General features: G+C 38.6%; 1 protein-coding gene across 3 annotated transcripts in view; it reads right to left on the bottom strand.

The window, feature by feature from the left end:
- Nucleotides 1–27879, bottom strand: part of RBMS3 (RNA binding motif single stranded interacting protein 3) — a 600418-nt gene that overhangs the window by 132736 nt on the left and 439803 nt on the right. For all 3 annotated transcript variants that reach the window (XM_031553946.1, XM_031553947.1, XM_019616531.2), the window contains 2 exons: nucleotides 15975–16132; nucleotides 5623–5702 (listed from right to left, as the gene is read on the bottom strand). In XM_031553946.1, coding sequence (XP_031409806.1) covers nucleotides 5623–5702; nucleotides 15975–16132 — 238 coding nt within the window. The remainder of the gene's footprint in view (nucleotides 1–5622; nucleotides 5703–15974; nucleotides 16133–27879) is intronic.

The following is a 27879-nucleotide window of genomic DNA, read 5'->3' as shown; positions in this document are numbered from 1 at the left end:
AGAAAAATAATGTAAAAATGCTTCCATCCATTACACAGCTAATCCTCATCTGAAATAGTTTTTTCTCATGTCTTAGTCATGATCTCCTAGTAAAAACGTAGCTCTTAAATATGTAATTCCATGTTCTAAGTCTACCTCTCTGAAGCAAAGATTAAGTATGTGAATTTACTCTTTGTGTTTAAGAGAATCCAAGAGATGACTATGGAGAATACTGAAACTAATCAAAGAGGTAAAAAATACCTGTTCATTCTGGTGAAATGAGTCCATAGAAATGCAGTGCTCTGGCCCTCTTCAAGATAAGAACATATGACTAGTTATTTTTTTTTAGTCATTATTTCAAGTACAATCTTCCTGCCTGAGGTATTTACAAATATACCTGAATCACTGCAGATCATTTTTCCCTGTTTAAGTGTTCCTATTTAAGTAAAGGTCAGTTCCAAAATGCCAGTCACTTGTTCTTGTGGGGTTCTTGCAAACCTATGCAAAAATAGTGTTTACTTCTGCTTTCTGGTTATCAGACATTTGAACCTGGCACTAAAATTAGTGCTAAAGTCCACATAGAGCTACTAAGAATCATAGAATCACGTGGTCATGGAATGGCTTGGACCCCAAGGATCATAAGGTTGTTCCAAACCCTCTGCCACAGGCTGAATTGCCAACCACTAGATCAAGTAATTAGATCAGACTGATATCAGATTGATTAGGTAGACTAGATAGAAGAAAGAGAAGATACTTGGGCATGTATTGTGTTCTAGATTGTGTCTCACAATCTAGAAGTTTTTGCTGAAATAGGAACTGGACCAAAGCCCCCTGACAACCAAATGTATTTAGAAAGCAAATGAAATTTAGGAAGTACTACAATTACTAGAAAATGCTTTGAAGAAGCATAATGGATAATTAACACAACTGAGGCAAATTTCTGTGAAATTCCAGAGAGCAAACTAAGCACTTGTTAAGCTTCTGCATGTATTCAGGGGAGAAAAAAATATATATATATTTAAGACATCCAGGTATACTGGGAGCTGAACACTTCAAAAACTCTGCAAAAACTGCACTCAAATTTCACACATCGAAAAAGAGATCAAGTTGTTACTGACAAAATTAGGCATTTTTACTTGAATTCTGTAGTTGAGAAATATGATAGATTAGCAGGATTTCATTTTTAAGTCCTCTGTGTACCAGTAAAAAGAGATATGGCATTGGAAGACTCAGGGCGAGCTATCTTCATCATTAATAGTGCCCTAAACACCTTGATTGAGATGTACAGTGCTGTGGTATGATGTATTCATTTGCTAACTCTCTTTCTAAGGGGAATAAGGGACTATACAATTATTTTCATGTGGGGCTGCACTTTTCAGAGTATAAAAAAATGTAACAGGACAAAAAAAGAACTTATTAGGCCCTGGTCAATTTATCTCAAAAAAGCACTGCTAATAAATGGAAAACAAAAACAAAACACTAAAAAATCAACCAAGAGCTACTCCGAATATTTATGAACTTCAAATGGAGTCTGCTGAGCATTGATGTTTTGCAGATTTCTTGAGACAATTGCTCTTTCTCAGTCTGCAAGAAATGCAAAGATACTAACTAATTATTTAAGGGACAACCAATTATCTTGCACTATATTTCTAAGACTGAACATCATGAAATGCCTATCAGTTGAGCAGCCAGGACAGTGGAGCAATTCCTTTGGAATGGAGTGAAGCCAAGTAGTTGGACAGACAAGCGCCCTTAGCAAGAATAATTCGCTAATATAGATGTAACAGTGCTCAGTTTACTTAGCCATTACACATCTGATCAGTAAAATGTTTTGAGTGTCAGAAAATAACCCTTCCACTGCCACTGGCTTGAAGTAGAGCAGTCTGAAGCTGCAACTGCTCAGCTCTATAGTTTTTTTTCAGATGACAGACAGTAGTTGAAGTTAGAAAGTGAAGAAAGATATACTTTTGCCTTGGGCGCACACAGAATAAAGAGCATTCAGAGTGGCCTGCACTGCAAGTGAGGCTGCTTTACTCTTTTCTGATGTACTGTTGGTCTAGACCAGCTTAAATGTGCCACTTCTGCTTGTGCTCAAATGCCGAGGCACATAACAGTTGAAAAAAAACCAAACCAAACCAAAATAAAACAACCTGAAAATGAACTACATTTTCGTCTCATTTACCATGGAAACAATAGATGGGAAAGAACATGAAAAGCAGAATGTCTGTGGTATACTTCAGGCCAGCATAACAGAGGCCTACAGGTTACCCATTGTGAAAGCCAAAGCTGTGGGGCCTTGCTCACAAAACTGCTCAGCAGCACATGGAAGCTACCCACTCCAGTCCTTTGATCATGACTTGATAATCAGGCAGAACTGCACCACAACATATGCATATTTTATCCTCCAAACACAGTGTATGGACACAGACATATATATTCTATTTCCTCACCAGCATTGCATCTTAGGGAATGCAACTGGGGAAGATGGTATGGATGGAAGCTAGCTGCCAGAGTGGTTTGTCTAGTCCATAATTCCACTGCCATAGGAAGCAGGGTAATACAAAATAGACTACAGCCAAGCCAACTTGGACCTGGGATTGTTTAGTCTGAAGAAGAGGAGGCTCACGTGTGACCTTACAACGTGTGCTCTCTTACAACGACCTAAACGGAGGTTATATCATGGTGGTGATCAGCCTCTTCTCCCAAGTAATAGTGATAAGATGAGAGGGAATGGCCTTACGTTATGCCAGGGGAGGTTCAGGTTGGATAGTAGGAAAAATTTCTTCCCACAAAGAGTGGTGAAGAATTGGAACAGGCTGGCCAGGGAGGTGGTTGAGTCACCACCCCTGGAGGTGTTCAAGATAAGGATACATATGGCACTGAATGACATGCTTAGTGGCATGGTGGTGATGGGCTGATGGTTGGACTAGATGACCCTACGATTCTATGACTTTTCTTACACGCCTAATCCAACCTGTTACTAGACAACAAGCTTGCACTAAAACATGAGAGCTTAGGTGAGAAAGGACGACAAAAACGTAAGATGCTCACAGTTGTCTGCTGGGCCAAAAGGAAATCCACACTGACTACACACGATCAATTTCATTTAACCCTAAAAGGATTGATTAGCTTTCTCTCGCAGTAAGATCATGTCTTGAGAAATAGAGGTTAATAATAGATAGTGTTGCATACTTCCGCTAATGTTCTCTGGTTCCTCATGTTTTAACTGAAATCCATAAAGAGGTCACAGCAATAACTAGAGATGATTTTCTTTCTCTGTCAATTACTGAGATGCTGGAAAGATAATTTTCAGAGTCTGACTGATTTTCCAAGTATACTAGGTGATTGTTTCTTCTGCCTTCTCCATGCAGGAAGTTAAACAACTGCCCAGAGGTTGATAAACAAGACTTTTCTGTTTTTACTAAGAAGTTTAAGTACAAATACATAACACATACATAAGCTGAGTAGCAGTTCTAACAGAAATTATATGAAGAAGAAACTAGGACTGACGTTTTTTTTGCAGTTGTCAAAGATAAATGAGTGGCTAGTATGACTTGAATTGATCCAACTGCTCAAATGATTGTGTTTGTTCTCTGGCTTCTTAAGAGGAAGACAAATGAACACAAGAAGTCTTTTAAATATGGATTCAAAGAGTGCCCTATACTAATACTGAAGTGCAGATATTCTCTTTTATGTGTATCAAATACACTCCGATAATTTCTAATTATCTTTGTTTGCAGCCAAAGAATGTGTCCTCCCAAAATGAGATAAAATGGGATCTTACAAACATATTGCGGATAGTTGAGTTCAGCTACTGACTTTACTCCATGCTGCATTATACTTTATTTACATCTGAATGGCACTCAGGTAAATAAAAACTTCTAAAATACTCAGTACCCAGATAATCCTTGCAACTAAGTGACATGCATGCACTGCAATTAAGAGAAAATAATATGAGACAACTTTGCCATCTGGAAGTCTTCTTCAAGAAAGTAAGAGTAGATTTGAGTACTTAATTGAGAGAGCAGCAAAAGTTAACAACCATTAACATTCAACTTCACTGTATGTCTTGGAACAAGAATAAGTATTTACACTATCTTATCAAGACTCTTATTTTGATGTTCCACATTGTTTTTGTTGAATATCAATTCCTGACTAATTTAAAATAAAAATAAAATAAAAATAAAATAACGATTTCCAGGTACTAGCTATCATTTGTTATCACATAGCTCTTCCTGCGTCAGGCATTGTAAGAATATTCTATTTCTTACTCAAGTGATGTATAAGTGATGTGTAACTCTCTGGGACTACTGGGAATGTGACCATGGAGTATGCATGATTCTAACGATGAAACTGCTCTTCCCAAAGCCTTGCTGTTCACATTCCTTCCATTGGGTGTTGCTATGATATTAAACAAATTACAACTGTGACTTAATGTATGCACATAGAAAAGTATGCCAAAGGTTTGAGGTCTCTACCTACGTTGCTTTGCCCGTTGTTTTAGACAGCTGAGTCTGCTGTACATTACACAGATAACATACGTTACCTGATGTTAAGAAAATCTGTCAGTGACTACTTGTGAAAAAGAAGGCAAAAAAATGAAGTATTCCAGCTTGCACTAAAAGCTTTATACTCTTTCATGAAGGTGATTTGACTGCAATTTATGTGTACATTGTGGCATACAATTACTGTATGCAGAAGCTGTGCAGATGGCTCTCTTTTAATTAGAGTATTTAGTGCATCTTCTGTATAAAGAATCAGGCAATGAATAAGGAGAAATTTAATAGAAGTAACCAAAAAAGGAAATAGTATAATGAAAAGTTAAAAAAAAAAAGTAGAGGATTACTTAGGGCATAATTCTTGCAAGGATTTTTTGTTCACTTAATGCCAGAAACTCTAAATAGCTGTTTGGGCAGTTTGAAGGAGAAGTCTTTGAAGATCTGTGGCCTTGGGGAGGTCTTGACAAACACTAAGAATCAGGCACCTGATTGCTAAACTTTACAGTCGATGACCATAAAGATGACAGCTGAAGATTTCAAAAAGAAGGTATACTAGCTGTGACTTGAGTTTTTGATATGGTTGAGGCACACCACTGAATGTATTCTATGAACATCATCAGAAAATCCCAAGGTTTAATTAAACTATGGCAAGTACAAATGGTATAAAATCACTTTGTATTTGAACTATCCTCAGTTAGTACTAAAAGCTGCTACTATTGTTAGTAACTGTAAATTATAGAAAGCTACAGTGACCTGAAATTCTGGTCATTCTATAGCCTTTAACGCAGTTGCTCATCTAGTTATACTCCTAGGTTGTTAGAAAAGCACTGGCATTTACCTGAGCAGTCTTTGCTCTAATTGGAAAATATCACACACAATATACACATTAAAGAGGGAGAAACAGACTAAGACAACACGATTTTTATACACACATCTACAATTGTCAGACACAAATGCTTGAATATAAGAACTTGGGCAGGGAATAAAATATTATGGGACAAAAATGATTGGTTTCATCCAGGTAAATCTGTAGAACCTCTTTAGAAGGGACAGTGACATGAGCCACTCTCAACGTACATTCCAGCACTTCTATATTCAAAACTCTTACGTAAATTTTACAATTCAGAATGATGGCTACACTTACCTGGTAGACCAGGTGGGGTTTTCAGATATTTGCCATTAAAATGCTGAATTACTACTTCACATTTTTCTGTAGATTCCATTCTGGAAAAGAGAAAAGGGTGGGATTAGGGATTAGAGGCAGTAAGAGTTACTAGACTTTCACGAAAATGCTCAGTCAGCAAAAACAAAAAGGAAAAGAAGGTAAAAAGAAGGACAAGCACAGATGCTGAGAGAAATCTTCAAAGCTGTTCTTGCTGACTTCTGCACAGAAACTGGTTGAGCTCATTACAGTGTAGTATGGCTTGTAAAGAGGACCTGTCACCCTCAAAGCCTGCAGCTGTGCTCCCGGCTTGTGTGTGAGCTACGGCAATGTCAATGAGCAACTCCCTCCTGGCTCTGAGGGATCTCTCTGAACAAGGACGTTCTTTGTGCTCTCACGTGCTGCCTGGAAAAGCAAACGACTTGTATGCAGATTCCTCATGCACCCAGTATAACTTCAAATGGGTTGGGAAAAAGAAGCAACAAGATTTGTAGAAGAACCCAGGGGATTAAGCAACAATTATTAAGGATCGCAATGTTAAAAAATAACCTGCAAGGATGAGCTGTACAGCAAAACCAAATGCAGTGAATATGTACCTATTATATAAAGCCAAATTCTGGATAAAGACAATTTGTATGTAATACCAGCAGGTGAAATGACTCGCTATTCATTCTGTGTGACCTCAAGATAACTTTCGGAATTGAAGCATTACAGCATTAACAGTGAACTACTACATACATTATTGAACAAACTGCCCAAGAATACCAAGCCTCTGGTCAAATCCTAAACCATATCTATACCTCATCAGGGAATTCACAGGTTGTTCAGGACTTGTGAACTGACAGTATGCTAGTCCAGAGTGGTCTGATGACTCTGCTACACAATTGGTATAGAAAATTTGAATAAAAAAAACTAACCATAAAGCTAAACCAATACGCTCACTTTGTCTCTCTTAGAAAAAATAGTGTTTAAAAATGTGTTCAACACTGCTTCAGCATGCTACTTCTTACCTTCAGGTACTCCCCACAAAGTAAGTCCACCGAATATAAATATTTCTTACATCTCACTACTCAGATCTTTTAAAAATTATCTTATCCTCCATTCTTTCTATCACATCGTTTTGGGGAAAGAGTAACATGCATTCTACATCGCTCACATCACTTAACAGCAAAAGTTTGACTCCTACGGTAAAAGTTCAAATGGACAACCTCACTCGCACAAAAGAAAAATATATCACAAAAACAAACAGCAACAACAGCAACAGAAATTGATTAATATTCAAGTCTTTTGTCAGTTTGTTTCAGATCAAATCATTAAAAAAAGTAATTCCTACGTTGTAACACTGCTTTCATTGCATGGCGTGTGGGCTGGGCTGTTTGTACGAGCACATAGCAGCTTAGATTGTTCACTTTGGCTTCATTCAGATTTAACTAAGCGAATGTCTGCACTGAGCCTTTAGAGAATCTTGTCTGGAAGAATAAATGCAATAAAAGCCTGTTTTCTGTAGCTGCAGGCGCTTAGTGTCAAACCATGTTATGTTGCACCACACAGCAGTGACAATTTCATTTTAATACATGGGGCACATTTTAACAAGCCAAAGCAGTCCCTGCAAAGAGTGCAATATATAAGCTGCCAAGTGAAAGAGACTCAGTGCACTTCGTGCATTTTGTGTGGGAAGAGAATAGAAGTGAAACCCACAGTGTTCTGGGATAAAAAGGCCATAATTCGAAAAGCAGCCTTAGAAGGAATGTGCACATTTTCTTCTCAAGTTTCACAATTAGCAGCTCTCAACTTCCATTGCTAGCTATCTGTAATCTGGCACATGCTTTACTTGAAACCGACACTAGCATTATCAACTCAGTTTGAAAAGGCAGTGTCATAGACAAAGTCGCCAATACAGATGTGCTGCTGAGGAACAATGGCAGCTATCCCTCATCTCTACCATCCCAGTGAATCCCTGAGCGCTCTCTGCAGCAGCCCTGAGTGGGGTAGGCCTTCCTCCCAGCTGCATGTTGGCAGGCCTGCAGCCGCAGAGCGACCAGGTCTGTGCCTGTCCCCCTGTAGGGCCACCTAGGGATGAATTGTAATTTTTACTTGTCCAGAACTGCTGTTTCTTAGTAATCGTTTGGTAATCGTCTGATACTTGTTGTCACCCAGGTTTTAATGTAGTTAAAACTGATCAACACCAATTATTTAGGTGTCAGCATCTATGGTGGATGCCTATCCATAGGTCAAACATATCTGTGTATACACTGATTCCAAGATTCCATTCTCTTTTTATTTGCATTAGCCACAAAGACTAGCCATGCCTGGGAAGAGGCCCAATAAAAATATACTTCTGTTGGATTCACACTAATAAATTCTGCCTACTAGTTCTTCAAAAAGCTCTGTCACTTTGCTGTAGAATGTCTAAAAACTCAAGGGAGATGGACAAAATACATTTTTTTCTCATGAGTTCATTAATCTTGTTGGAGAGAGAAACGTTTCAAAATATGTAATGGTACAGAATGCTGTCTAACAACACTACCACTAACAGGAATGCTACATTTTAAAAGCTGATCCCCAGGGGACAAGTTTCTTACAGAAGAATGTCATCAGAACGTAGGTAGACTTGGGGGAACAGCACTTCTGAATCCATTTTTCAGGTGTTTTTTTTGTTTTGTTTTGTTTTTGTTTTTCCAAAATTGATGAAACAAAAATAGGCAAATTATAACATGCTGGAAGACTGACAAAAAATTATGTTGAAAGATAATGGCTACTCAACTTCTGGAAATGTAAGGACATCACCTTAAGCTTTATATGAGGAAAAAAATCTGCTTCTGATGACATAACTCACAAACTATTATTTTCAAGCTCTTCATCAGCATGTTTTTGGTACTGAGGGAATCTTACAAAACAACTTATGCTCCAAGATGCAGCTTGGAGATAACTGTAATATATCTAAGTATTACTTTGAGTCTAGAAATGCATTGTGGTAAAAATTATCAAAGCCATAGGCCAGATTATTCTGATATTTTTAACATACAGATAATTACCAAAATAAACCAATAAAACAAAGATAAATGTGAGAATTGATTTTCAGTTGCTTCTGTTTATTTCCTGGTTCTGGAAGCTGAGAGATTCTCAAATACCGTATTTCATCCAAGTGGAAATGAAGTTCATTTAAAAAATAAGAAAGGGAGGATGGTTCTTATGATCTTTCTAGTCATGGTTTACAAATTTATGATGATACAATATGACTAGTAGAACAACAAAAAAATATGACTGGTTAATATTAAGCAAATATCATGACAAAATCATTTGAGATTCTTCTCTTGCTATCAAATACTCATTTCAGACAATTTAAAAAACTCCTATCATTCTCTTTACTTAATTCAGTCATTCCAAAGTAGTCATTATGTACTGTTACAGGTGATGGGCAACCTTCATCATGAAAAAAAAAAAAGAAAATTTCGGAAAAAAAATAAGGTCTTACAAGTGTTTATTTTATTATAAAATTTGATGCCGTGCCAAAAGGCAATTTAATAAAATTTATATACAGGGAATATCACGATGATTACATAATTATTGCATGTGAAATATTCAGTACTATGTAATCCGTGTAATTACCAGTTAGCAGTAAAATGTGGGTTTGGTTTGTGTATGTCCTATAGTCACTTTACTTAATAAAAATAATATAAATGAGAATCACCTGCGTTTTTTTAATATCACATTTAAATATTAAAATATTCAATTATTATTATCACATTTACTAACATTATTATCACATCACCAACAAAGAACACTGTTCCTCTCGTGTATAAATGAAAGCAAAATAGTGCTTCTTTACTATTTAAGGCATTTTTCAAAGGTGAAAATAAGTAGGTAATAGCAATATTTTGCAGCAGATTGTCTGAAGAACTGAGGCCATTGTTTGAATACGCAACAGAGATCTCAGTTTCTTTAGCCTATCAGTGAGAGGGGCAGCCTGATATGGGTGCATAAGAAACTTAATGGGGAGAATGTACTAGATATAAAGTAGTTCCTTACTCTGGTTGAGAAAACTGTGACAAGAGCCAGATAAATTTAAAAGATACATCAAGCAAAAACTTTTCACTGCAAGAAAGACAATCCATGGACACACATTACGTATTATGAAATTTCTTAACACCCAGTCCTCCTTATACCCTACTCTCAATCAATAGCTTATTTAATTTATTTTGCAAACTTAAATCCAGGCATTATAAAACTCTGATATGTCTGCTACCTGTGAATTTCTTTTCCTCTCTATCCAGGTACATTACATCCCCAACTTTTCAGCATGATTGCTTCAAGGTGTTTGCACTTTTGAGTTGAGAAACTTTTGTTTTGGAAATACTGTTCCCTTTCTCATTTACAGGAAGAGATATTAGTTTTGTCAACTTCTCTTGTTTCTCATAAATACTGTCTTTTCCCAGTGTGTCTTGCCTGTATATTTTTCATGTTCATTTCTGTCTGCATGAATAGCAGGATGTTGTCTATGATCACAGTTGGGTATACAAGTTATGCAAAAACCATTGCAATGACGACAGGTAAGAATGGGGGCGTATGGTCTATCCATGCAGCATGGCCCATTATGCGCAGGGAACCCTTCTGATCTCCCTGCACAGAGTCATAGAGCTTTCACTGCACGGAGAAACCTGTTCGTTTCAGAAGAAAGCTAGTGCAACTAAATGATACCTATAATACCCTGAAAAACCCTAGAAGATGCACAGCTTCCTTTGAGGGAAAGAATATAAAAATTAAAGGCTTGGCTCTTTCATTTTCCTTGAGTGGAAACTGGAACAGATCCATTTCTACTGAAATTCGCATGAAACTTCTATAAATAGAATAATGATCCTGTGGAGCTCAAAATTTCAGTTGCTGAGTTAAATACTGTTTCCAAAGACTAAATTTAATATATGTAAAATGCAGATAAGTAGGAGATAAGTTTAATAAAAAAAACATTTGCTGGCAGAGAAAAGCATTCCTTTGGAAGCACCACCAAGAGAACAAGGCAGGGAAAAGACAAGAATAGAGCCCAAGCTCCAAAGGATAAAATGGGTAGATGCCCTACTATAGATCCCTCTGCTTTTTCACAAAGGGACATCTCTTCAATGTTACCTATTTGATCTGAGATAATAGAGAAAGCTAATTGAGAATCTCATGGGTCTTCCACTGGGAAGAGCATCATAACATGTTTTTATGACAGTTTATGTTGGACACTTTTTCTTCTGTTACTGGAAAAAGAATAGTATGTACACACAGTCATTTCTACCTAGTCCCTGTCTGATTTATGTTACAGTCTTCACAGTCTCAGGTTAAGTATTATACTGATGCCTGCTAGCAGAGCAATACTTGACAGTCTGACTGCAAGCATTTCCATCATAAATTTCTATTTTCAGAGGCTTATGACTTTGTTGTAAAATGTCACTTGGGGGCTCAATCTTGCAAGGTCATTTTAAGTTACAAGACAGTAAACAAGCAAAAAAACAACAACAATAACAAAAAATGTTAGTAGTTTAATCTAATTCTTCTTAGTCTACTTCTTTGCAATTTATCATTTAAAATGACCTGTAAAATGCTTTCTCTGCTGTTCAGTTGAGTGTGGTACATGTATGTATGGTATTCTAAATATTGCCATCACTGTAGGGAGGACACAAATAATACTTTAATGTTACTTTACTATGGAGCTGTGAAACCCAATCTTTATTTTACTAATTCAGTGGCATCAGTATATCAGGGTATAGCAGGGTAAATCACAGTGCCCCCTTCTTCACGTCCCTAGGAGTTTTTCAATTAAACTCAAAGTACCTAGGGATTGGGTCATGAAAATTGCTCAGCTAAATCACCTAATGACTTCTAGTTTTCCCTTTTTCTTCACCTTTAAGGGTTTCATGCTTATTTTTCATGTTACGGTTCCCAGTGACATTTGTCCTGGGTCCCTGCCCGGTCTGTGCCTCTCTGGAATTTGCATCTCCATGGAAGCACAGACCCATGCCTGGCAGTATTCTCAGGGATGTACTGAGTCTACAAAAATTTCATCTAGGTTGCAACACCAGATGGAAATGTAAGGATTTTGAAGACATATGCTCATCCCATAGAGGACTTCAGCATTCTGCAGGGAGGCTTTTTGATGAACATTTATCACTGCAGGCATTGGAATATCGTAGAGATATCACACACATTCTTTGGGGCATGTTTGGGATTTCCAGTTTCATCTGAGATATCCAATTATAAAGCAATTTCCTGGGCAAGATGTAGGATTTGACAGATCACTCTTCTGACTGAAAGTAGGAATGATCCTCATCATATCTAAGCCTGCACTACTGTCCCAGATGACGGATTTGTTCAAGTTAAATTAATAGCACCTTTTAGAACACCTTTTCAATCATCTTCAATTAAACCCTTGAATAAGGAAGAACAAAGCATTTCCTTCTTCACAGATGTATCCTTAAACTACCTGGATGTTCTCTATCCCCTGTTGCTGCTGATGCTTCTATGCCTCCAAAGCAGCACCATCAGTGATCCCTACAAGTCTTCCTCCAAACAGTCCCTCTTTCACTTAGCAAAACATTTCCACTACTTTGGCTCCACATTGATTGTATTACTACTGTATTTCTACTGACATTGAAACATAGTATTCACTCTTTATAGGTCTGTGGAAAGCCAACTCTTTCAGCACGTGGAGTTATCTCTGACCTGCTTTTTACTCTCACCAACACTGTTAATGGCTAGTTCACAAAGCTCAAATCATAAGAGATGACACAGCAGCTTTAGAATGATATCTTAGAAAAAAAAGCCTTCAAATCCAGTTGCTTTGGTTTTTGCTTTTTTTTTTGTTTTGTCTGCCTCTTTTGAGGATTAAGGACTTTGCGTTCACTTTAAGCTCTGGGGAATCCACTTATGCTTTCAAAAAGAAAGATCAAGTGGTGAAGCCACTAAATGGCTCATGGCATCACGACAGTTTGAGCACAAAGCTTCTCATCTGCACCTTCTTTTTCCATATTCCCTGCTTACAGGAAGCATTTCTCCCTGCTACTCCACCACATTTCTCTTCCTGCCACATGATCAGCTGTATTCAACCACAGCTCTGCTCACCTGTGTCAGCAGAAGCCCCACTGACAGCAGCAAGTGAAGACCTGCCAAATGGCGGCTCCCATAGTGAGCCTGGAGCCATGTAGCACCAGCCCTGAAATGCAAAGCCAAGGAGAGCAGCAAGGTACAAGTGGGTGTCCAGAGGTTACATCAATTCCCTTTCAACAGGATGGACTTCTGTGGAGCCACAGCTGGAATTCAGTTACCCTTCACAGGCCCCTTGCTAATAACTCTCCTTCCAAAACGTCCCCTGTGATATGCCTGGGCACAGATGTGTTCAAGCCACAGTGAAACATTCTAGAAAGTTGCAAGAAAATCCGTTCTGCTGTTTTTGAGGAATGGAAAAGAAAAAATACTTTAACAGCTTAAATAAAGTGAGCTAGTTTTCTATGTGTGTATTTTGAAAGAGGCTGAACTTTAATGTGGCTAGACATTACTCAGAACACAGATCTAAGAGTTTGATCCAAGAACATTTGAAGCCACTTGGATTATAAATGATTAAGTAGCCACCTGCGGTACTATGAAATTGCTAATCATACCCACTTAGGAGAAATATCCGACAATAGTTGTCTACAGGAAGTCTTTACTTCTTGAAAAAGTCTTTATTTTTTGAAAATACTTACTTTGACATTCACTATTCACCTAATTGGGCAGAGTCAAAAAGGGATTTTTAACCCTCACAGCACTTAATTAATAATTTTGAACCACCTAACTTAAAAATTGCTGGGTTCTAGTGTACAAAAAGTTGACTTCTTCTGAGCTCCTGTGGCTCATGTAAGAACTGTGGAAAGCAGTATGAGGCACTTTCACAAGCAGGCAGCTCCACTGTAGCAACAGGGCTCCAGACAGAAGATGTAACAGCCAAGATCATCAGATGGGTTCCTGACCAGAACTTCTAAAATCTTATCTGGGCTGTAATACAGCTGCCATTCCCTAAATATATCCTATTCATACCTACACTTTGTGTACTTACAGTCCAGGTACACTAGAATGAAACCCTCATGATTACAAGCTAAGCTAAACAAATCCATCTCTTTTGAGTGACATGCAGTACCAAAGAGCACACTATTACCAAAAGAAGATCAGGTGGTCATGTAATTACAGCTTGTACTGGTAATTCTGCCAAGACAAGAGTCAGCATTCAACTGTAATTATACATTTTTGGATTAACTCTGTCCTCACTCAGGGTCAGGAAAATCTCTGTTATACTTCAACTTCAGAGCAAAGTTTTTACTACTCTGTCATTTGCACGATGAATTACAAAACCTTCATCTTAGCACATGAAAGGCTTTTTGAAATATGTTACATTATTAAATACATTTTCACAAACAAATTCAATTTTTAAAATGCAAGTTTATCCATGAGTTACACTAATTTATATTTAGTGAGCTAGAAAGATTCACGTTATTGTTTGGAAGAATGCATAAAGAACAGTGTGCCCTCTCTCAGTATAAATGTTTTACCTTTTTCCATGTGAATTCAAACAGTATTATCTTAATATTCTTTGCACATGATAATCTTTCACATCAAGGACAAAGGTAACACTACACTGTCATTTATCCAGCACGCTACCTTTTTATTGTACAGTACCCCATTCCACTGAGTGGTGTTATGACACTAACATAAGTGCCATGATATGCCAAGATATGGCATATTTCAAATAAATTCGAAAGATCACAGAATCACAGAATCACAGAATTGTAGGATTTGGAAGGGACCTCTAGAGATCATCAAGACCAACCCCCCTGCCAAAGCAGGTTCCCTACACCAGGTTGCACAGGTAGGCGTCCAGGTGAGACTTGAATATCTCCAGAGAAGGAGACTCCACAACCTCCCTGGGCAGCCTGTTCCAGTGCTCCGTCACCCTCACCGTGAAGAAGTTCTTACGCACATTCGTGTGAAACTTCCTGTGCTGCAGCTTTGTTTCCCCTCGTCCTGTCTCCACGTACCACTGAAAAGAGACTGGCCTCACCACTATGGCCGCCACACCTCAGATATTTATAAACCTGGATCAGGTCCCCTCTCAGTCTTCTTTTCTCAAGGCTAAACAGACCCAGTTCACTTAGCCTTTCTTCATAGGGGAGATGCTCCAGGCCCTTCACCATCTTTGTGGCCCTCCGCTGGACTCTTTCCAAGAGATCCCTGTCTTTTTTGTACTGGGGAGCCCAGAACTGGACACAGTACTCCAGATGAGGCCTTACCAGGGCAGAGTAGAGGGGGAGGATCACCTCCCTCGACCTGCTGGACACGCTCCTCTTAATGCACCCCAGAATGCCATTGGCCTTTTTGGCCACGAGGGCACACTGCTGGCTCATGGCCAACCTGTCGTCCACCAGGACGCCCAGGTCCCTCTCTGCAGAGCTCCTCTGCAGCAGCTCATCCCCCAGCCTGTAGTGGTAAAAGATGACTGACTCACTTTGCCTCCTCTACAAAGGATAGTGTTATGAATATTCTGTACAAACAATGATTTGGGATTTTTATTTTAATTATTATTTTTGATTTTTCTCTCAGAGCAGAAGAATGATTTACAGCACAGTTTTATTTATCTTCTTATTTGCTTTTTCAGTATCTTTCTATATACAGATTTCCATTCATTAGCTTTTCAAAAGAAAACTGTTTGATTTAAGAATGTTTCAAGCTGTGGAGAATCTGTATAAATATTCATTGAGAGTAAACATTGAAACTTGCCTTTCTATCCTGACAATGACCCACATGGAAGTAACACGCTGCCCATTCTGCCCAAACTACTCTGACAGGGCATGTTAGATACAAATATTTCTTCTTAATCTCTTCTCATAGGCTTGAGAGTTTTTTAATTGTTAAGGAACCTGTGGATTTTTTTTCAGTTACAGTCCCTTCCTCTTGCTCTTCCAACTGCTAAATTTACTTTTTATTGTTGCAAAGTTGTTGCTAAGTATTTAAACAATTTCCTCATCACATGGGTTCTTTTGGCTGTAGGATATTTATTATTATCCAAGTTTAATATTGCATTGATAGCTCTTTATTCCTAACTATTTTTATTTCTATATACATACATACAATGAACTAATTTTTGGAGAAACGAAATGAGCATCCTTCTGCACTGGTATTCCTCAGCTCAGTGGAAAGAACAGATGCACAATCTGATAAAGGTGCTGCTTTGCATTTTCCATAGCTACGAGGCGTTAGAGTTATGGAGTAGACAGCATTTGCAAAGGAATAAAGCCAAAAAATATACATAAATCGAGTAAGGATTTCACCTGGCAAAGCCAACTCCTCTGCTGACTCCATTTGCGTCTCTTAATATTCTGGTGGAAATGACATGTCCAAAAGGTTTCAGCATGTTCTCCAGTTCCTGCTCATCCATGGAAACAGGTAAATTTGAGATGTATAGATTTGTGGGATCTTGCTCTTGTTGCTGTGACAAAATGAGAGAAACAGCCTCAGTTAGACTCAGCAGAATGGAATAGCTTATTGCTCCTGCAATGACAGCTACTCATAAGAAGACCAAGCCAAAAAATTACAGCTGCACTAGAAGCGAAGCTGGGCAATCTGTTTACAATGACAACAATTTTTGCCAAATTTCTGCAAACTCTCATGCATGTGCTTAACTTTGTGCGTGACTGCTCTTACTGAACTCAGTGACACTAATCATTTGCAGAAAATTATTCTCATGGACAAATGTTCTTGGGTTTGTGTCCTAACTTAACAAACAGATTGTGAAGAAAACATCATTTTCATAAATGTGCTCACTGTTAACATAAATAAATAAAACCCAACACATGTTTTCAGCAGATGTGCTTTCCAGCTTGCAGACTTCCCATCCAACCTGTCCATCATCAGCAAGGTTGGTTGAAAACACAAAATGTTTTCCACATTATCTTTTCCTTCTTTTTGTCCCCATCAGAAGTGGTAGGTAATACTCAGCAGGCCTCATCTGGATCAGAGGCATGACAACTTAATTTCAGATAATGCTTAATAAACAAAAACATAAGATACAATCTTTATGCTATGCAGCAAGCCAGGCAATACGTTACTGAAAGTCTTCTGACATAGATTTATTCTTTTTTATTACAAGTTTCAATGGGCAGAAATAATTTCTTCTTTTTCAACAGTGAGATGTATATGACAAAAGCATTATATGTGTGTGTATGCATATATATATATATATATTTTTTTTTCCTAGGAGGTGTCCTGAAATGGGTTAAACAATCTTGCAGCAGCACTACAGCTTACACTGAGGAAATTGCACACAGCCATCTGCCCCAGGTCAACTACACTGGCTTCAAATTACACCCCATTAAAAGCAGTGCCGACGTATCTTGTCAAACACGACGAATCGCAGGTTGTGTTTCTGGAAGATGTATGAAGACAGCACAGAACCAAGATGTCTGCCCTCTCCCTGCCTTACACACTCAAGGCTTTGCAAAGAGAAGTGGAAATCTGAGTTTCAAGCTATGATTCACACAGCGATCATTTCATGGATGACTAAACACAGTCCAGATTAACGAAATATTAGAATCAGAAGCCAAAGAAAGCATACAACTTCACCTATGCAAAGTGCAAGGGATATTTTAGGCCTTTTGGAGGAGAAGAAAAGCTGCAAATGGGTATGCCAAAGGGCCCCAAACCAGGATGCCTGTAGTACTTTTTTACTGCATAATTTGGATTCTTATCTAAGAGTTGTAAATTCTTGTCTTTGGACACATTGCTTAATGTCTTTTGCATTCTACTTTTGCATCTCCAGAACCATTACTCATAAAACTACCCATTTCCATGCAGGTTGAATCCTCCACTGTTTTACAAAGCAGAAATAAAAGAACAAAGTAGCCACATTTTCAAGGTACTGTCCATAAAACCATACTCATTATTACTATGTCATGGTAAGGTGCAGAGGAGAGAAAAAAACACGCACGCAGACAGTAAACTTAATGCAAATTGAGCTGAAGTCACAAAAAAATCAAGAAAACCGCGATTTCCCTTTTCCAGACCTCTTCCTGTGCAGTCACTCCCCTTTCTTTTTCACTGCAATTTACATGCATTCACGTCAAAAAGCAAGTTCCTTTCCAGACACAGGAAGATATTAGAGAGAGATCAGAACAGGTACAGTACTGACAGTGCAAGGGTAATCATGCAAACAGTCCTGGAAGGCAAGAAAAGAGCTTCAGCTTACACTTTTAGCTTTGGAAGGGGAAAAAAACAAAACAAAACAAACAAACAAACAAAAAACCCCAAACCTAAATGTTTTCTTTTTCCTTTAAAAAATAAAATATAAATAAATAATTTTTTTCTTCTTCATCTTGCTCCTTTTTTTTAAGATTATTGCTTGTTACTTTGTTTTCCCTGCACAGGCCACAAGAGGGAAAATAAAAGGAAAGATATAGCAGATTAGGAAGAGTCTTCATTGTTACTACACCCTTTGAAAATGTGAGCAATAGAGGCAATTAAAGCAGAGGCATGGTGGAAGCAAATCAAAGCAGCATGGTATGCAATTCCAATAGGTATAGTTTTTCAGAAATGATCACACCATTATGCAAACCTGTACCAGTTGATTGGTTAAGGACTTTGATTCATCAACCAACCAGTGCTCAGGGACTGACATCCTTTGTCAATATAGAAAAACCCAGCAGTATTATGCAGATGAGATCACCATAGCCAAAGGACAGACTAAAATGGAAAAGGCGGCGTTACGCCTCAGTAGCTGAACAACATCCTTTACTTTCACTGAAGCAATTCATTCCACTGGAATATTAAAATGAGAACTTTTCTTTCGACTACTCAGTTTTCAAGCTGTGGCAAACAAATAAAATAAATAAGAGCTGCCGCCAACGTGTCTCACTTCTGGAGTAAGAACACATAAGCCTTTTAACTGTGTTAGAGATTAAACACTGTTGTTTTAAATATCCATGGAAAGTTTAGCTACACTTTGAGGATGAATGAAAGGCTAGCAGGATGCAGTCACTCTCTCACAAGGATTTACCAGTCCTATCTTTTATCAACGTAATAAACAAGAGCCACAAGCAGAGAGACAGATGAAGCCACTCAAGCTACCTCCGCAATACAGCAATGTTTTCAAAGAAAGGGGAAAAAAATCCACATTATTTTTCCTCACTATACAAATATAACATTTAGAGAAATACTCCTTTCCTTTGCAGAGAAATATAACCCCAAAGAAGCCATATCTTACACCACAAACTGAAACTTCACAGAAAGCCTTCCCTAGGCGATGAAGCCTGGTAAAGCACATTACGCTTGGAGCAAAGCACACGTTACAAGAGCAGTACAGAACCCCTTGTCCCCAGTGTGGCTGCAGAGTTTTTCAGGTTGAAAGGCAGGCATCCCAGAGATCCAGGTGTGCTTATTGGCTGACAAGATGAGCCTAACCAGAAACATGAATGTAAGCACCCTGGAAACTACTCTCCTTTCATCATCTGAACTAGGTTTCAGTCAGGTTTCTGTCTACAGTAAAAGCCCACACCCCAGGGCTGCAGGATGGGTGGTCACTGTGGTGTCTGAACCCACGCATGGTGGCCCAAGCTCTCCCTGTTTCATTTAGTTTTTACTATGACTTTTCACCAGATGTTAAGAAGTGCCTCCTTCCACTTTGGGATGCTAAATTCCCACTTATTATTGTGTCCGATCCCAAACTGACCAGCCAGCAGTACAAGCTCCATTTTCAAGTGAGAGAGCTTGTCATTTGGCTGAGGCTCAACTTCACTTCAGAACTACGTCTTATGCCTCTAATATATCAGACAGGAGAGTGAGGGTGGGCAGCAGGAAGCCACATGTCCTATACAAACCTCCATCTGGCTTGGACACCCCACATCTGCCACAGTGGGGCAACAAGCAAAGTGCAGCAGAGTCCCTGCTGCCACTGGGGTTTTGCAATCCCTACCCCACCAGGCTTATTTCCAGATGACAAGGGGGCTCAGAGGAAGCAGAAACACAACTTGTAGATCCCTTCCAATCCAAGCCATTGTATGATTCTATTATTCTTGTTTTCCTGGACCTCATGCACGAAACACTGCTATTTAATGTGTGCAAAGCCAGCCCAAACTGCTGCTTTGAAGGAAAGAGGAAGGCAGCTCTGGAGCCTGCTGCATATGCCAGCTGCAAGGATATCATTTTTAAGGCACATAAACTTGCAAGTGCAGTCTCAAGGCACCATGAGAAGTCTGCTTCCAACTATTCTCACTGAAGTTCATCTTTCTTAAGATCTTCCACTTAGGAGTCCAAGGAGGGCCACACTTCCCAAGGACAGTTCGCACTTGCAATGAAACTCCACAGAAACAGGGTTAACCCATCCCAGCAACCCCAGCCCTTTGAAATCTGGACTCACAGACTGAGATCTTTCTGGGTCCTGGCGCATGCCAGTCTGCATGTAGAGTGCCTCAAAATGGGTCATCATCAAGGAAAAAAAATAAAGATGAAATGAAGCCAATTAAAGCTTTTCTCTAGCCAACTGCAGAGGTCTTTGCAGCTCCCTTTGCTCCCATCCCAGCCTGTTTCACTGTCTTCATAGCCCAAATACTGCAGCTGCTCTGGAATGTTAGCTTAAGGGACACTAACTGCAAGCACACAAAGCTAGGCCATTCTGGCTGAGGGTATGTATGTTAGGAACTAGCCAAAAAACACAGATAGGAAGATTTAAAAGTGTGAGTACTGCAAACAAACAGAAGGTTAAACCCGAGTTTTTGACTAAGTCCCAGCATCAGAGCATTCCCAGCATTCAGCAGCAGGCATCTTGCTGCAAGGCTCTGAAGTTCAGCAGTCAGGAACAGTTGTACTGGGGAAGCAGCCAGAAACTTTGTCTCTGCCTTTCAGCAAGAACTAAGTCAGTCACTCAGCTCTCAAGACCCGTGCCAAAGAAACAGAAGAAGTTTATAACGCAGAGGATTTGAAACATACTACACCAACAGCATTTGAAACATACAAAATGCAGCAGAGGGTGTGCTGGAGTTCCCAGTTGCCATTTCCTTTGCTGAATCGTCCCAGATACTCCCTTCAAGTAAGGACAGTGCTCAGATGGGACTTTCCCTCCCATCCTGAGATAATCTTTGGAAGCAGTGCATGAAAAGCTGAGGGAAGAATTTCAGCTGGTGTAACAGGCTAAGCCTCTTTATGTAGGACATTCAGTAATGCATTCTTTAAAGACAAATGTAGGGAGGGGCTGGCAGCTTCTGGCTACATTATTTTTTTCCCTAAGGAACTGAAATCTCCAGTAAGCTCAGTAGGTCTAGAAACCTTGGTTTATTCACGAACCCCATGTACTAATTCTTTTAATTCAACCTAAGTTACTTCTCCTTGGAGCAGTTTGCTCTAGGAAGTTAAGCACTGATTGTTAGTTCAAACGATTCCTTTTCTATCTTCCAAAATAACCCCGGGAACATATAAGAATATAGATTTGCATTTGGATCTGCGAGAGATTCTAATGTCTTCTTTGTAAAGACACATTCAGGATTTATATTCACAGATTATATGTTTCTCTTGTCTCTACTAAATTGAGACATCATCACATTAATATTGATGCAGATCAATATCACAGATTATTTTAGAAGCACGGTCACATCTTTATTTTTATTTTATAGCCAGCTTCAAATTACTTCCAATTCATATTTTCCCCACACTAGTTCATTTCTTCATAATGGTCAGTGCTCAGATCTTCAGGCTATGCATGCCTCTTTATTCCTTTAAAAATCTGCACTGAACTTCTGTCAAGCCCTGAATATAAAAATAGTTATACCCTTTATGTCATTTATGTGTGCCACTTATACAAAATCAGACCACTTACACGCAAACATTTATATGTCATTTTGAAAATTTTCCAGTGTTTGCTAAATATTTTGAAAATTGTAGTTACATCTGTAGCATCAGTCTCATATTCAACTTATGACACTGGGTTCTGTGTAAGCAACTGAGCTTAAATGAAATTCAGAGGAAACATGTGACACCTTCTCTCAGGAGATTCACATTCAATATCTCTTCTTATTGTTTTATTACTTTATATGTATATATAAAAGTATTATAACTCATGAGAACTTACCAGAACACCTGAAATAGATATTCCCTTGAAAGCTGATTTGATATGCATTTGCCTGGACTTATACATAAAAAACAATGAATTAAAAGATTATTTTTTCCCCCAGTTTTCTAATTTTCTACTATTTATTCCTTAAGGTAATGTAGCATATTTTTGTATGTACGTAAAAGTCGCCTGGCTATCAAGCAGAGAATTTACTACTGAATTCATAATTCAGGTGTCTAACAACAGATCTAACACTTAATGTCTGCAAGCAACATTTAGCAAAGTTCTATCTTCCTTGACAGGATTCTCCTAACTTAGTTATCTTAGATAGGATGAATGTCAGCTGCCTGGAGTGAGAGTTAAGGGAAGGTCACTCCAATTGCACCCCTGGCAGAACGCCCAGTGGGACTGGGAGGGAGGGCTGGGCACTGGGATCCTTCTAGTGTATGTCCACGTGGCTTCTGTGAATCAATGGAAATGCACTGATTTAAGAAGCAGTAGCCTTATTTTCAAAGATTTGTCATATTATAATTTTATTTATTAAAAAAAAACAAAAAACAAACAACAACAACAAAAAAACAGAACATTCAAGCTAACAAACCCACAAGAAACACACAAAACCCACACAGACATGGTTCAGATTATGTAGCCTTTTAGAACTGCTAATGACATATTTTAAGCCATTACTGCAGTGACATAAGGTGTTCAGGACTCCAGTGCAGCTGCTAGGGTTTCCTTCCACTTTTTACTAGCTTATTTGCTTTCTTTTGTGTGGGCATATTTTCAGCAGTGGAGACAGCTAAAGCAATGGCCAGTTAGCTATTGGTCCGACACTGATCGCACACTTGTGGTGTGCAGCACACCAAAAGGCTTATAAGACTCTGAAGAGAACCTAAAATTTACATGGATTTTATTAGCAAGTGCTAATAAGTACTGAAAATTCAGGATGCAGCAGAAGGAAACAGGTAGAAGTGGTGCAAGCCTTATTCTCAAGAGTCCTTCCAAAGTTCTTTGCATTTGGACCTCCCTCAATCACCAGCTACCTCACCAGCTGAGACTGTGTCTAAACATGAGAAGTTTCAAGGGGAAAGTACTGCAGAGCAGAACACATGGGCTATTCAGAGGTTTATTTTCTCATAGGGACCTTCAAAAGAATGGGAATGTTGTCTGATGGCCCTTCCAAGGCTCTAATACATCAAGATATTTAAAATTTTGAGATGCTAAATGTCTCTTCAACCCTGCTACATCTGCTTCATGGTAGACACTGTGCCTTTTAAAATCGAGTGCTGACGGCAAGTTTCATAAATTTCTTCTGTACCCAGTCCTAACCAACGTTTACATTGCCATGGTTTAAAATTTATTAGCCCCTTCGTTGTAGGACAATAACCCTCAGCAGCCTCAGCATAATTATGCAACTATTGTAGAGCAATAATTAAGCCCAATCCATCAAGCGTTATAAATATATCTAAAACTAGAACTGCAGCATACATTTTCTGCATAAGCTTAATTGTCAACAAGTCAAGTCAACAGCCTGTTGACAATAAAGGGATGCTTTCTGAAAAGACAGTGGTCCCACACATGAACACATTTGTAAGTGCTATTCTGAAGAAAACCATGTTCCCAATTATTTTCAGAAGCATTTCATTCTTATTTGCATAAGTAAATTTGAGCACATCCAAGCTTTACAATGACCAAAGAAAATAATTTCTGCCACAAGGCCCATTATGTGTGAACATCTAATCAGAAAAGAGAGCTGTGACCCAGGGACTTGGGCTTAACTGTGCCATAGCTGAAATGCTTTGTGTAGTTACTTTTCAAACAAGACATAGGTTAACATTTGCTCTACAAAATTTTGTCAAAAAATTGCAAACAAGCAAATTCCTAAAAACTGTGACCTATGCAGAGAAAAAGAACACGTATTGTAGGATAATATTTGCCACAAATACCTGTATCAGCTCCACAGCAAAGCATTACAAGTACTGTTTTAATTAAAAACATGAACTTTAAAAAGAGTTCACCATTTATATATGCTCAGGATTTCTTCTCACTGTGCAAACTATCAGAGTGCTGTGCAGTGCTGTGTAAGCCGGCATCAGCTTTCTCTTAATTAAGTTTGTTCATGGGCAGCACAGCATTTGCTAAAACTAAATATTGCTGGAACCGAATTGTTATTGGTCTGTTCACCACAGAGCTGCTGCAGAACTTTCCATCATGCATTTTATCTGCCAACGCTGATTTGATTTGTCCTTCATCTTGGATAGCACATACGGACCTGAGTCGCTATGGTTTCCGTCTTCAGAGCACTGCATAAGATACATGGTACCTTCTCTTATTTGCACAAAATGCAATCCTAACCAGAACTATCAGAGACTGATATAAAAACCCATTTCTCATACTTATGCCATTATGAGGTGAGATTTTTATAGCTCTTTACTTTTTAGTTTTCTTTGAAACAAATTCCCACAGTTTCCACCTCATACATATATACTTCTGGAGCCAGAAAGACAGCTCAACCTCTGATAAAGTCATTGTGTCACACCAGCTCGGAAGGTGTTCAGTTGCCTCGTCATTCTCTTTTGTACTGTTTTAATGACAACACTGCTATTTAACTTGCTGTTAAGCAAGAATCGATTCATTACCTCAGATTACTCTAAGTCAGTCTATAACAATTTTGAACACTGCACCATGAACCCCAAATTAGAAACTCAATGATGACCTCTGGAAGCAAAAGACCAATCTGCCAGATGAGCTGCATTCTAAGTTTAACACCTTACCAATTTATTTTGTTTTGTCACTGACTGGTCCTAGTGAACTTAAGACATGATGTCTTATTGCAAGTTAGACAATATTGCATTGAGTATGTTTATTTGCCTTGTACTATGCTGGGTTAATGACACACTCACTGATTGATGTATATTTTCAGGACTTTCTTACTGATATTTAGACAGGTGTCAAGTCCTTTGCCCCTGCACTGAGTCAACAAATCTTGCAATTTAACTCCTAGTATCCACATTCTCACATAATTGTATTTTACAGAATGCTATCCCACAGAAAAGGTGCATTTGTATTTATGTGTATATACTTCCATAAAGAAAGAAAGAAAAGGTCACAAGAGAGATTATTTGGTTTACAGAGGACACAGCATGCAATCAGAGAATAGTATAAACCTTTCATTATCAATAAATGAGGAAAGAAAGCTAATTGTAGCTAAAAGGCTGTATATACTAAATAAATAAAATTAAACGTAGAGCCTGTTCAAGTGGTCTTAAAAAGATCTTAAAACTATGTAAAAACCAGATCCCATTACTGCAGGTTACTGTGATTATTTGGTATTTTGGAAGACATAGTGTGCATAAATCCGAGCTGCTTAGTAGCCCTACTTACTTGAGTAGGATACCAATTGAAATGCAGATTTTTCGTGTAGAAAAAAGTCCAATCATAATTACATTTAAAAAGGAAAATCACAATTAGTTTTGTTCTCCTTAAAACGATTATATTCCCAAATGTCCAAAATAAACACATAGATCAAACATTATAAAACTCTTTCATGAAATCTACAGTTCTCCTTTGCATAAACTGAACTCTGTAAAATTATGACAGCAGATTCCAAAAGGCAGGATTTATATAGAAAGCAATGAAGATTCTTGAGTGAATAATTCAAATTATTACAGGATTTCTAGAAGAACTCATATTTTACTATAAACATTTGCTATGGCAGCAACTCTCAAGATATGGTCTGGTAACTGCTGCAGCTGTCTAAGCCGGGCTATTTTCTTACTTCAAAATTTCAGGCAGGATGTCTCTGTCCAGTAACACTGGACCAAGAAAATTACAAATGGTAGTGGAAGTACATGTTTTTCTCCCTAATCTCCCTCAAGACACAATAATACCAATTCCTCGATGCAGACAGAATGCAGCATGCTGAGGACAACTTTGGGTTCCTCAAACTGAAGATGTAAAGGTGTAAGATAAGTCTATCAATAAATTCTTCCTGTTCAATATCTAGAGACTGTGGGAGAAGTTGCCTGCTGCTCATCAAGCTCAGAAAAAGAGGGACTAAGTATTCCTGCATCACAGGAGTCTGGTGAAAGGGATGGGTTTGCTGTCTGTTCTTCCATTGGCCATAGGATGCCATAATGAAGCAGCAGCAGAGGCACAAATTACAGGTGTTTTCATGCACGTGCAACCAGAACTTGGCCAGGGTGGCTTTAGGACTCTACCCACTGTTTCTAGCAGCTGTTCTCCCAATGGACAGAAGTATTTGCGTTGTCATGGCTTGATCTTTCTCTAATTGAAGTCTAAGTTCACGTTGAACTTATGTGGCAGTATCAGGATCTGTGTTTAAAAAATGTTTTCAAAACTATATTCACATAGATTTATAAAGAAAAAACAAGCAGATGTTCCTCTTCTGATGTTTTTCATGTATTTATTTTTTGCCTTTTTTTTTTCTTTTAAAGCTGCCAGCAAAACAAAGACTACACAAATTTGGAATGTTACACATGCTTGGGTACATTCCTCACAGGGTTAAACTATTGTCCACACTGCATCTATTTGTAGATCAATGGGAACTTAGGTGTTTTTGTTCAGAAGCTTCTCTAAGCTGGGGCTAACTCAGGAAACTGAGATTTCTTCATGTAAAATTCAAAGGCTTAGCATTTAACTGTCTACACTTGCACTGGAAAAAGACTGGAGCTACTATTAATGGTAGTAAATTATCAGCACTGGGAAAGCATTAGAAGCTGTAAGAGGACTTTTTGGGACAGTATAATGCTTTTTAATATTTGACCTATTGACCCAAAGGCGAATTCAAGCAGCACACAGATCCCATGTGATTGCTTGTGAAGAAAACTGAACACTTTCTTTTGTCATGTTTTACGTTACTTCCTATAAACCATAAATGAAGTCAGAATTTTCTTGTCTGGGAATTCCTGTTGGGATAAAGGTTGAGGTCTACTTACCCTGAGTCCATACAGACTGCTAGAGAACTGTTATTCATCTTGATGCACATGCCAGAAATGGAAACCTACTAGTCCTTGAGGATGCATCAATTTTCAGGGAGTCTGGATTCTTCTAGCTATTACAGAAACTAAGGGAAAATATCTACATAGACATCACTTAAGAAAAACAAAACCTACCATAAAGCACAGTCTTGACAGTTTTATTTTGAGAAATCTGTATTTAACACAGATAAAAATACCGTTCCCTTTTAAGATCAGGCACAACTCACAAAGCACACGCTACAGAAATACCTACATTCTTCACAGTGTATCAGATATAGAAGGCAACCAAGTCATGCTTCAAATGTGACAAGGGGATGTTTATGGCTCAGAAGCATGACAGACACTGAAATATCGCATTTTCCCTGTGTGTGGAATTCCTGATGCTGAGTCAGCAAGACCCAGTGGAGGGTGAGGAAAAAAGGCCTTTGAATATTCATTTTATACCCTCCCAGATTTACAGTGAGGAAATACTAGCAATTGAAGCAACTGAAGAAACTGAAACTTTATTTTAGAAAGAAGAAAATATTAAAATAGAACAAAACTCCATTGCACAGAAGCAGCTGAGCTACCTGCAATCTTCTCAGAGCCCATCAGAGCAACCTTTGATGTTGCTCATGACCCATGTCATGAGACTGTACTGGTTAAGGGAGGTTGAGTGTAGGAGCCAACAGCAGGTAAGCAAGAAAAACAGGTTAACAAAGGGGCTAAAACCCTGCATTTCTACCATATCAAGCAGACATGGTTCATAGTACCACTAGAGAAGTCCACTGCACACGCAATGCTTAAGAGTGGGGTTTAGCCAGCATGTGGACTGTAAGGAAGTCCAGGAGATGTAGGACTGCTTCACTGCCTGCTCTGGCCTCAGTTGACCTGGGGCTTTGTCCGGCTCACAGGGAGCAGCACAGACTATAGGTAACAAAGGAGGAAAGCAGAGCAATGGCATGGGGTGAACCACCACTCATGATGGCCAGTGAACCAGCAGCAGAAGGGGAGACATATCATCAGTCTCCAGATGGACAACAAATGGAATAGGTGCCAGGCATCTGTCATTCCTCATCAACCTCTCAGTAGAGAGAGATGAGCAAAGCATAGAGTTTCCTTTTCCAGCACACACACACACACACACACACACACACACCA

This window comes from Meleagris gallopavo, chromosome 6 (assembly GCF_000146605.3).
Source record: "Meleagris gallopavo isolate NT-WF06-2002-E0010 breed Aviagen turkey brand Nicholas breeding stock chromosome 6, Turkey_5.1, whole genome shotgun sequence".
Taxonomy (NCBI): domain Eukaryota; kingdom Metazoa; phylum Chordata; class Aves; order Galliformes; family Phasianidae; genus Meleagris; species Meleagris gallopavo.
The sequence above is the reverse complement of the archived record's forward strand: the minus strand, read 5'-3'. Positions and strand labels throughout refer to the sequence as shown.